At 38.3% G+C, this 12,112-nt stretch overlaps 1 protein-coding gene across 7 annotated transcripts in view; it reads right to left on the bottom strand.

Moving 5' to 3' along the window:
• PSD3 (pleckstrin and Sec7 domain containing 3) overlaps positions 1-12,112 on the bottom strand; it is a 429,912-nt gene that overhangs the window by 201,467 nt on the left and 216,333 nt on the right. For all 7 annotated transcript variants that reach the window (XM_070408519.1, XM_070408520.1, XM_070408522.1 and 4 more), the window contains 2 exons: positions 11,684-11,796; positions 8,492-8,550 (listed from right to left, as the gene is read on the bottom strand). In XM_070408519.1, coding sequence (XP_070264620.1) covers positions 8,492-8,550; positions 11,684-11,796 — 172 coding nt within the window. The remainder of the gene's footprint in view (positions 1-8,491; positions 8,551-11,683; positions 11,797-12,112) is intronic.

Here is a 12,112-nt window from a genome sequence, read left to right as displayed (position 1 = left end):
CCAAAATAACTATATGCCATTATCAAACATATGTTTAATACAAAAGAAAGAGTTTTCTCCATTTGTTTTCTTTTAAAGATACATTAAATGTCTTCTGGAGAGAAAGTCTTTGATGAATTTATCATTTCTGAAAAACTCAAATGTTTTTAGCACGTTCCAATTTAGAATGTTAAATAAAATAATCGTCCTCAACCATACCCTACCATGTTTGAAGGAGAATAGAAGGTTTCATGGACTAAGGACAAGAGTCTGAAAGAGACTAATTATATAGATTTCTATTATCACCAGATAGGAAATCTTTTAGGTTTTATAGGCCATAAGGTTCCTGTTACAGCTACTCAACACTGTCATTTTAGTATGAAGATGTAAACAAACTGGTGTGACTGTGTTCCAATACAACTTTACTTGCTTGATTTTGCCTGTGGGTCCTCTTTACCAACCCCTGGTCTAAAAGAAAAAACTAGAAGGAAGGGCATTGTTAACTGAGGACATCATGAGCAAGTATGCAAGGGGACTAGGCATCCTGATGTATTCTGTGCCTTAATTTCAGATTTCTCCTTTGCTAAAGTTAAGGCATTGTTTCCCCACCCCAGCAGATAATCAGCTCCCAACTGCAGTGGTAACAATGAGAACAAAGAGGGAAAGTTAAGAGTTTCATTCTTAACAGTGACCCAGAAAGCATACCAGCTACTGTCCAAACGTCAGCAGGTGTGACCAACTCTTTGTGTTGAGCATGCCTTCCCTGACGACTGGGGGAATGGAACCTTCTACAGGCTCCAGCCAAGACTAATCTAACCCCAGTCCTAAGGGAGAGCTGCTAGGAGGCCCGCTGTCAGGTACTCACTGGGAAAGCATGCATCTGACCTAGAGGTTAAAGGATTAGGCAGAATGATCCCAAATTTCCCATTTTTAATAGTGTAAGATCCAGAAGCTTTATGGAAAAGATGCCTTCGGAGACACTAAAAGCTCTCATGATCCATTGGTAAAATCTGGCTTCCTCAATCTCAGGCTATTAAAACCACAGCAGGCAAACTCTCCCACATGACAATTCCACCTCCTCCAACATGTTACACTAAATGGTAAAAAGCATACCACTGATTTGGTAATTACTTATATTCTGAAGCTTGGCTAAAGCTCCTCTTTTTCCTTTGTTTTGTAGGCGTCTCTATCAAACAGGTTTAATTGTGTTATGCTGCCCTCAGGTGTCCATTGTTTTATATGCACAATTAACAGGTAAAGCAGGATCCTTTGTAAATTTCCAAAACTGGGAAACTACAGCTGTGATATTCAAAGTGCCCTTTCATAACCCCCAATCAGAACTAATGTGTTAAAAGTATAACTTTTAGGGATATCTGAAATATTCCTGGTTTTTTTTTCTACCACTTGTGTAATACACTGCTATTGAAAAGGAAATTGGAAGTGGTATCAAGAAAAATATGGCAGCCCTGGCTGGTGTGTCTCAGTTGATTGAGCATTGTCCCTTGCACCAAAAAGTAACCAGTTCGATTCCCAGTCAGGGCACACACTCAGGTTGAGGTTCAATCCCTGGTTGGGGTAAGTACAGGAGGTAACCCATTGATGTTTCTCCTTTACGTGGATGTTTCTCTGTCTCTCCCCTTTCCTCTCTCTTGCTGAAATCAATTAAAAACCTTTAAAAACAAAACAAAACAACATGGCAATTGAAAATAATATTGTGATACAGTCAAAATATGGTTCAGGCATCCAAGAGGTTGAACTTATTTTTACAATAATACTAAAAAAAATTATTTTCACTTCTCACACAAGTTATAGTGTTTTCTAGAAAAACTTTAGTAGCAACAGACTAAATGCAGAAACAGAAAATCTGTCTTCTAGTAAGCCAAATTTAAAAGAGATTTGCAAAACATTTTAAAGGGTATTTTCTTCACTAAATATTTTGTTCTTATAGTTATTGTTCACAAAAATGTATGTTATTCACTTAATGGGTTTATTAATACAATCCTATATAATAAAAGGGTAATATGCAAATAGACCCTAACAGCTGAACAACCAGGAACAACTGGTCACTATGACACAAATTGACCACCAGGGGGCAGACACTCAATGCAGGAGCTGCCCCCTGGTAGTCAGTGCACTCCCACAGGGGGAGTTCTGCTTGGCCACAGCCAGATTGACAGCTGTGAGCGCAGTGGTGGTGGCGGAAGCCTCTCCCACCTTCTCAGCAGCACTAAGGTTGTCCAACTATGGCTTAGGCCCAATCCTCCGGGGAGCAGGCCTAAGCTGGCAGGTGGACATCCCCCAAGGGCTCCCAGGCTGCCAGAGGGATGTCTGACTGCCAGTTCCCGAACTGCAAGAGGGCACAGGCCAGGCTGAGGGACCCCCCTCCCTGAGTGCATGAATTTTTGTGCACCGGGCCTCTAGTTTTAAAATAATTTAATAAAAATGTTAAAATCTTATCCATTTTAGTTTCCAAAATGATAAATATTTTTTAAATGTTAAAAATATTTGAAAAGATCTTTGGAGTCCTCACAAAATGTTCAGAGTAGAAAGGAATGCTGACACCATAGAGCTAGAGAAGCATGGTAGTAGATTCTATCGCTACTTCATAGAAAGTATCCTATACTAATAAAAGACAAACATGCAAATTGACCGTACTTTCACTATGCCTTAAGCCACGCCCACCAGCCAATCAGAGCGACTATATGCAAATTAACCCAACCAAGATGGTGGCCGGCAGCCAAGGAGCTGGAGTGAGCAGGAGGCTTGCTTGCTCCAGTGATGGAGGAAGCCAGGGTTCCCCGCATGCCGCGGCCCGGCTCTGAGCTCCACTGAAAGCAACAAAGTTTCAATTATAGAAGGTAAATAAACCTGAGATACCTGCTTTCAGCCAGCCGTGGCCACGGAGCTGGAGCGAGCAGGAGCTGGCTCTGAGCTCCACTGAAAGCAACAAATTTTCAATTATAGAAGGTAACCAAACCCCAGATACCTGCTTTCAGCCAGCCGTGGCCACGGAGCTGGAGCGAGCAGGAGTGGGTTGCCCCTGGCGATGGAGGAAGCCAAATTTTCTGCAGGCCTCCGCTAAAGGCAACAAAGTTTCAATTATAGAAGGTAAATAAATCCCAGAATAAAAAAAGAAAAAAGAAAAAAAGGAGAGGCTGGGAGCTTATGTCGCCAGGGTGCTTGGCCAGCCTGAAAACGGCCCTCAGCCCCTCACCCAGACTGGCCAGGCACCCCAGTGGGGACCCCCCCACCCTAAAGGGGATGTGGCCAGCCTGCAAACAGCCATCAGCCCCTCACCCAGGCTGGCCAAACCTCCATGGGGTGAGGGTCCCCACTGGGGTTGACATCCTCCGAGGGGTCCCACACTGCAAGAGGGCATAGGCCGGGCTGAGGGACTCCCTGAGTGCACAAATTTTTGTGCACCAGGCTTCTAGTTTCCTATAAAACTTGAAGATAATGGAAAAGACACTGACCTCATTACAAAGACTAACTAAACTCTACTTTTAACTTGGTTGTCACAGGACAAGCATTAAATTAAGTAGTAAGATTAGAGGCCAAAAGTTTCAATCACCTTCCTCATCCTCGCTTCTCCCACCCTCCCCAAAACATGTGAAGAAAAAAAAGGGAGAGCAAAACTGACTTAATAGAGTTTCTCCTGCTTTCTTTAGCTTACTGCTAATTAGCTGTGCACATGTGAAAAACTTGTAATGGCCAGAAGGAGAAGGGATGCAGTGACTGAATAATGTATAAATGAGATACTGTGAGGGCCTAATGAGCACCACTGACTCACTGATAAAAGCTATCAGTGTTGCAGTTTCCATTTTGCATGAACCTATTCTAAAAAAAAAAAAAAAAAGCATAACTACTGAAAAAAAACTAAACAGGTGAAGAAAGAAAAACAGAGCTACAGGGAGAACGAAGAGAAGAGAGAAAATGGAGAAAGGGAAGAATGAAGGAAGAGAAGAGGGAGAGAGGGAAGAGGAAAAGGGAGGTACATAGAGAGGGAGAAATGGAGAAATGGAGGAAGAGAAAAAGGCTTTCATTTGGAATCATAGAAGCCAAGAAAATCCAGCCGTACATGATGAAGTCTGACATGCTTAATAAGGATTCCTATAAAAATCTAGAGAGTTGCCAATTTGATAGTGAATTGTATTCTAAAGGTCATTTTTAAATTAAAAAATTTGAAACTATAACATTTTTCTATAGAAACATTTTCACATCTGATGATTAGAGTAAAACTGAACTCCATGTCTCACTAGAAACCCTTAGCAACTCTGAGATCTAGGCCTGATGCTTCGGTGAACTTTCAGTATCACCAAGAAGCTAGCTTCAGGGGGTGGAAGCCTGGAGGAAGCCGCTCTGGCCAGGGAGTTCCCAATCAGGTGAAAGGAAAGACTAAGTACCACTGAATTGGAAAGGAGGCAGCACTGGCTCAATGACAATTAAGACCAAGGCTGGAATCTACAACAGGATAAAGCCCAGATAGAAAAGAAATGACAACTGGGGGGCATGAGGGTGGGGAGGGGACAACACATATGTAATACTTTCAATAATAAAGAATTTTAAAAAAGAAAGAAAAAAAATGAAGCCCAGGGATGGGATGGCTTTACTGGCAGAGGGTGTGGAGGGATCCACAGAGAAGACAACTCTGCAGGAGGAAGGGGAGGCAGCAGGAAAGATGCACTTAGGGCAGCTGCCAGTTACAATAATGACAATCACAGACACAGAGTTCCTGAGGATACTAACCATCTATCAACCTCATGCAGGTTTGTGGGACTTTTGAGGGTAGAACTAAAAGTAGCACAATATGAAAAGTAAAAGAATTAAAATTATTTAATACCAGTTCTTCTAATACTCACTGTCCACTTCTGATAATAAACCAAATATTTTACCCATTACTTAAAATTCTAGGATCCTAGAGAGACAACCTAAGAATTAAAAACTCATAATTATCAATGCAGTTTACAGATTGAAAATAATCAATTCCTATGACCTATCTGAACCTGAACTACACACATCTTTTAACATTGTTCTGGTACAAAACCTACACTTTATTCCTTGACCTTTTCATCCCCCTACCAGTATCGTGTACTAGCCTTGGGTTTACTCCTTATCCAACCTATAACCCAAGACACACAAAAGGCCAGTAAGGTCCTGCCTCCTATATTAAACTCAGGCCCTGAGGATGCTATTCAGTGCTCTCTACACATCCCCAAGGCAAAGTATCAGTATCGGCAGGATGCCTGGCCTACCAGAGAGAGCCACCACTCCAGGAAAACAACAGCACTCTTACCCCCTTACATCCACTGCACAGGGTGGGCCGGCTTCTGCCAATACGGAAAAGCAGAGAGAGACTTTGGTTAAAAGAGCTAAACATCCTAGGCCACAGTGTTAACGGGTAGATTTTGTCACGAATCTTGATTAAAAATAATGTCCTGGCTACTGCCTCTGACCATGGCCTGACCTTGGGCAGCCACTGTCTCGTGGACATCTTTTGACTTTCAGTTGTGAAATTGGCTAACGAACTATACACCTATATATCCCACTTTTCATTGCAACTCAGTTCTGTACCTAAAACTTCCTGCCACCTCAGAGGCCATCCCTGGTGAGAAATGCCTGCCTATTGCCCTGCCCGTGCCACTTGTCTTCAGCCTCAGCAATACTCCTGCCAGGAAGGCTGGATCGAGGTACAGGAGAGCCAGCTGTAGTGAACAGAGTGAATGCATTTGAAGATTTATCCAGAAAAGGAATGGTTTGAATTTATTCTAACATGACAGATGGTTTTATTCCTATCATTTCTAATAAAATACAGGCTTAAATGAAAAAATGTTCAACTCTTTCCTTATTGACAGTTTAAACAAAACTCAATACAACTTAGTTCCATTATAGCAAGAGGAAAAATAAACTCCAGAGTTTGTTCAGATAGAGATGCACCTTTATGTGCAAGTTTAATTTACATGTATATTTCACAGATGACGACGCATTTTAAAAGTAAGAGATTACTTGGCAAATTAGGCACATGGTCACAATTATAAAATATTTAGGAAATAAACAACTTGCAGACAGTAAAAGCAAATCAATACTATTGGCAAAATAATGAAAAATCATATTTTTCAAAAATAGGTACTGAAGGGAATTGCCATTCTTAGTTCCGATTAAATAATTTTAACATCTGAGTGAATTTCTCCCCCAAGTATTGTATATACTTCAGATTGGGGGGGGGGGGATTCTATCTGCTGTAGAGAGGTATAACTGTAACTCACTGTATAATTAAAATATCCCTCCAGTACTCTTTCACCACAGCACCTCAGTGACCTGCTGCCATTTCCTCGGTTAAACCTGACTAATGGAGGTAAGCCTAGCCAACACCACCCCAGGGGAGATATGACTTCCAGGAGCATGTCCCATTCGTTTCTGCTACTAACTCAAATGGCACAGAACTTGGAAGGGAACAGACACACTCTAAGTGTTTACTGAATGAGAGAATAAATTAGAAAAAGAAAGATAGGAAGGCATTCAACATGTAATGCTGTTAGATTTATTATATGAATATACATTCTATCATTTTATTAGTAAGAAAGTTAGCAGGAAGAACAAAAGGCCCATACCAATGCATTTCCAATGCATCATTTCTTTGAGTCAATGAAACCCTCATGAAAGATTCACAAAGTACAGCCAAAAGAAGCTCATCTCCCAAGTTATGCCTCCCCCACTGAAAGCATGAAGACAAGCTTGTCTCAGCACTTCCAAGAAAGGTCATGCTGTTGTATTCCTATTATGACATGATGTAAGGAAGAAAAGCAAAATGGTTTATTAGTTCATTCCCCAAGAGAATTACTCTGGCATTGGAGTAAGAAACAAGAGATGAGGGCCTAAGCAATGCAGAATAAGGAGAAGGTGGATAGGGACAGAAGTTAGAAATAATTCACTTTATATTTTAAATGATTCACTTTTATAAGGTCATGCTAATAAGTCAGACTGACACTATAACAATCAATCAGGCAACCATGATGCAAGAGAAGCTACATCCAGAATTATGGGTAAAAACTTACCACCTAGAAGGCAAATTATTTTTTAAAGGAATCCAGAGGAGGAAGAGAAGAGAAACACATTATCATATAGTTAGTTCTTATGATTACTACTATACATTCAACAGACTTGTAACAATAGGCATTATAAATAAGGATTAAAGACTCTAATACACAAAACCTAAATAATAGACAATTTAAAGTATATAGAATACATTTATGAAAACAAAACTAAGAACTAATAACCACCAAAAACATGATTTTGAAGATACTATAGAGAGATTTACTTGTATTTATAATTTTCTCCCTCTTATATGTAATTCTGCCACTTCAGCCAACTGTTAATTATGCATGATTGGCATAACTCCAGATAATATTAAAATGTCCATTTAGGTAAACTATCTCTTATGTCGTAGTTGCCAAAAAAGTGTGATGCTCATTTAATCTCCTTTCAATTACTCACAAGTGGTCTGAAGACAAAACCAGAGCAAATCGAGAGCTGTGGTTCTGAACCCTGAGTGCCCATGGCTTGTTTGGACATCAAGCATCTGAGTTATCTGAGTAAATAATAAACCTCACACCTTTACTTACGTCTATTTCAAATTATTGCAATTAATAAGACACATGTTTATTTGAAAGTATTATCAAAGTAATCAGCTTTTAATAGAAACAAATCCCCTCAAATCTAGCAACTTCCATAGAAGTTCTATTAAATCTGGTTATTGAATTCTTTTTTTTTCTTCTTCATTATACTTGTTCTAAGTCAACAGACACTAAATACACAACATTGATATGTGGATGAGACCTCAAAATATCCGAGATGAAAGTTTCCCCATTCTGGGATCAGTGTTACATGGGACAGCCTTCTCAAAACTGTCTCCTTTGGCTGAAAGTAAGATTGAGAAATTGAGTGGGAGGAAAGGAAAGGGAAAGAGTTGCAATTGTTATATTATATGGTGGGCAGAGGAGAAAGCACAGAACACTTGCTTCTCTGGTAACAGAAAAACAAGGTCAGCACAGTCCCCTGAATGGTCATTCCTATAACTAGTTGGATGAATATTAGATTAGGATACTTAGTTCAAGGCTCGAATTGTTGGAATCCCAGCACTTTCATATTACGCTCTATTACCCAAGACTGTCCCCTGAAAGTATCTGCACTTTTGGTCTACTCTGCACACCTGCTACATATGTCTACAAGTCACTAAGCTATTCTAAATCCACCTCCTGGAAACTAAAAGGAATTCCTAGTGCAGTATTGTGAGATTTGTGAGGATAGTGTTAAAATTATGATTCTCTCACTTTATCTCTTTACTTTTCTATGCTAGCATGTGAAATAGTTATTTCTTTCCCCAAAGATTTATGTTTACTTACCTGCCATGAAGACAATGGGAGAAAGGGAGGCAGAGAATAAACGTGTATGAACAAAAAAGCACAGATTGGGGCGTTTTGGATTTCTGTAAGACAGTTCACAACCATACACTTACATGGCCATGGAGGTCTGTGTTAAGAAGCATCATTGCACAGGTGAGACAATGGACGCCGTCTAAGGAAAGAGGCAAGGACAGAAAGCATTAATTCACTATTTCCTAGACTCCTATTCTCATTAAAATAGCATATATTAAGAACACAATATATATGAAAGCACAATACTGTAGCTAGGCACAAGTACTCATATTTGCTTGGGGAGACAGAAATCAGATAAGAATAAATCATTAAAAAGACCTCAGTGCAGAGAGTTGGACTCTACTGGATAAAGTAAATTATTCCTACCTCTCAGGAGGACAATTTGATAGTACATATCTTTAAGCTTTGAAACAATGTCCTTTGACACAGCAAACTTACTTCTGGGCTTTACATTAAGGAAATAAAAAATCTACACAACATACAAGGATATTCAAAGAAACACTAATTATAACAGGGAGCAAGTAAATATGACCCTCCAAAAACATATTTCTGTTATGTTTAAGTAATTTAAAATGTTGTCCAAGTATGTATGTTGAAGTGGAAAGATATTTCACAAGAAATTAATATATGAAAAACACATTATATGTAGTATAATTCCATTTAAATATAAATACATCTGGAATAATATATAAGGTGATATTAAAAGAGATTATCATCTCTGGAAAGTGAGATAATTTTTTTATTTATATCTTCTCAATTTTAACAACAGATATGATAATAAATAGTTTAGTACTGTTCTTTTTTTTTAACTTCCTGGGAGGAAAGTGAATTAGGAAAGAAGCAAAAGTTAAAGAAAGCCACGATTTGAATCTTTCTCAGTTTACTGTTTGGGTATTACTCCTCTGGCTAACAATATATAATTAGGAATTCTTTCTTGCCATTCTTTAAAGAAAACATAGAGTTTGGATGGTCCAAGATACTATGAATCAGACAAAAGCAAAATACTAAAATAATCTGTGAAAATTTTAAATTTAAATATTCAGGGGAAAAAGTTGCTCAAGCCGGAAAAAAATTTCACACTTATATAGAAGCATTACTTTTCTTACTTTATATAAAAAAAGGAAAAAGCACTGAGTTTAGCTTCTCATTTCCAAGTCTTCTTCTCTCTCTGTAATTCTCAACCCAAGTACAGTAAGACAGCGTATTTTCCCAAAGCATGCCTTTAAGTATAGATTTGTTATTAAAGTCTCTACTGGTACGTAGATGCTACTAAGAACCTAAAAGAATACTTATTCCAGTCTCATTTTATTATCACAAATTCTAAATACATTTAAAACAAATTCCTGAAAGTATCTGTTAAACTCAGTTGATAAATATCCTATCAACAGGCAAGTGAATGCACAAATCCATCTTCCTATTACACTCAGGAATGTCATGTTAACATCTTAGTATTTGACGAAGGTTCTAATAAAAACAACCCTTTCCTCTTCTATCCCTGGCATTCTCAACTCAATGCTGACAGTGATAGAAACAGTGAATAAATTATCTAAATATAGTGAAAGAAAGAAAAAAAAGAAAGATGTTTCCATTTCAGAGATAGGAATGTGACTTCATTTTTTCAAATTATGTTTTTACTGATTTTAGAGAAAGAGGAAGGGAGAGGGAGAGAGAGAGAGAGAGAGAGAGAGAGAGAGAGAAAACATGCAACCTGGGCATGTGCCCTGACCAGGAAGCAAACTGGTGACCTTTTGGGACACAGGACGACACTCAACCAACTGAGCCACACCTGCCAGGTTAACGAAAGCCAGGATTTGCATCTTCCACAGCATCTTTACTATTTGGGTATTAGTTCTCTGGCTAACAAAATAGACAGGAATGAATAGTTACCTTCTTTTTTGCTATTCTTTAAACCAGTGGTTCTCAACCTTCTGGCCCTTTAAATACAGTTCCTCATGTTGTGACCCAACCATAAAATTATTTTTGTTGCTACTTCATAACTGTAATGTTGCTACTGTTATGAATCATAATGTAAATATCTGATATGCAGGATGGTCTTAGGTGACCCCTGTGAAAGAGACGTTTGACCGCCAAAGGGGTCGCGACCCACAGGTTGAGAACTGCTGCTTTAAACAAAACATTTAGGTTGAATGGTCCAAGATACTATGAATCAGACAAAATCAGGAATGTGACTTTAATCATCAGATAGTTGTTTAGTTATATTCTGAAGGGTTAGGGGTGGGGCAAACAATTACTTTATTCAATATCAAATACACTTATCTTTAACTAATTGATAATACTGAAGCTGAGAGAGAATTACCATTTCTAGTGCATCTACTCTCAGTCATTTATTCCAGAATGTGTAACCCTATGGAGGAGTCTCCAATAGCAAATAAATGCACTTGAGTTCAAGCCCTGAACACTCTGCTATATTGTAGGAATTAAAATGGAGGAAAGACCACTCTTCATCAGGTACATCAAAAGCTAAAGTTGCTTTTTAAAAATAACACAATAAACATAAACAAGTCAGTGGTCAGTGTTGTTTTGATTACTTTCAAACAAAAGCACCAGAGACACACCATAAACTCGTGAGATTTGTAAATATTTCCGAAACTAAGCACACATGCACCTCATCAAGAAATTAGAGATCAGCCGAAACCGGTTTGGCTCAGTGGATAGAGCGTCGGCCTGCGGACTGAAAGGTCCCAGGTTTGATTCCGGTCAAGGGCATGTACCTGGGTTGCGGGCACATCCCCAGTAGGAGGTGTGCAGGAGGCAGCTGGTCGATGTTTCTCTCTCATCGATGTTTCTAACTCTCTATCTCTCTCCCTTCCTCTCTGTGAAAAAAATCAATAAAATATATTTAAAAAAAAAAACGAAATTAGAGATCAGGAGCTGAGGAAGAAGAAATATGAAAACTGGAATTTCATTTATTACAATCCATTTTGCACATAAAATCTCAGTGACAAGCATAAGCAATTTAAAAAATATTGTCACACTCTGGAACTAGAAAATAGAGAAAAATAACTGAGAGTAAAGAAATCATGCATCAATAAATATCACGCTTTTTAAAGAATATTTGATGACATGAGAAAATGCTCACACTGAAAGAGAACACCAGTAGAAAACAACTCCCTAGTGATTCTGATTTGACATTAAATAAATATTGTACAAATAGACTAGAAAGAAGTAAATCTGACTGTTTATAATATTATTCTTAGAAAGAAATATTTAGATGATTTTCATAATAAATCCAAGCATTTCCATCAGATTACCTTGTGAAGCAATGGTATCCGGGTTACAATAAAAATATCTATTGGAGAAGTGTATTAAAACTCTCTCTCGTTCTTGAGTTTCTCCCACAAGCGAAAAGGCTTTAAAGAAATACCTAAAAAAGAGTTTGGGGGGTGGGGGAGATGAACTTTTAGAAAACATTATCACACTATGTTTGACATTTAAAGTTAATTCATATAAGCATAAGGAATTAATTACGCAAATTAAGATATGCAGTTATTTTTTTAAAAAATCACTTAATAGATGGCCATTCGGTATAAATTCAGACTGACATTTCAATTCTCTTAAATGGCAATGTAAAAGATGACAGGACAATAACGTGGTGGCCAATACATCAAAAAAAGCCTTGGGAAGGTAGGTAGTTTCCTCATATGACTCAGGTAGCCATTTAAAAAGATCAGTTGAGTAAA

Source organism: Myotis yumanensis, unplaced genomic scaffold (genome assembly GCF_028538775.1).
Source record: "Myotis yumanensis isolate MYYU_CA2020_CCGP unplaced genomic scaffold, mMyoYum1.0.hap1 SCAF_3, whole genome shotgun sequence".
NCBI lineage: Eukaryota > Metazoa > Chordata > Mammalia > Chiroptera > Vespertilionidae > Myotis > Myotis yumanensis.
Note: the sequence above shows the minus strand (reverse complement) of the source record. Positions and strands in the feature narration are given on the sequence as shown.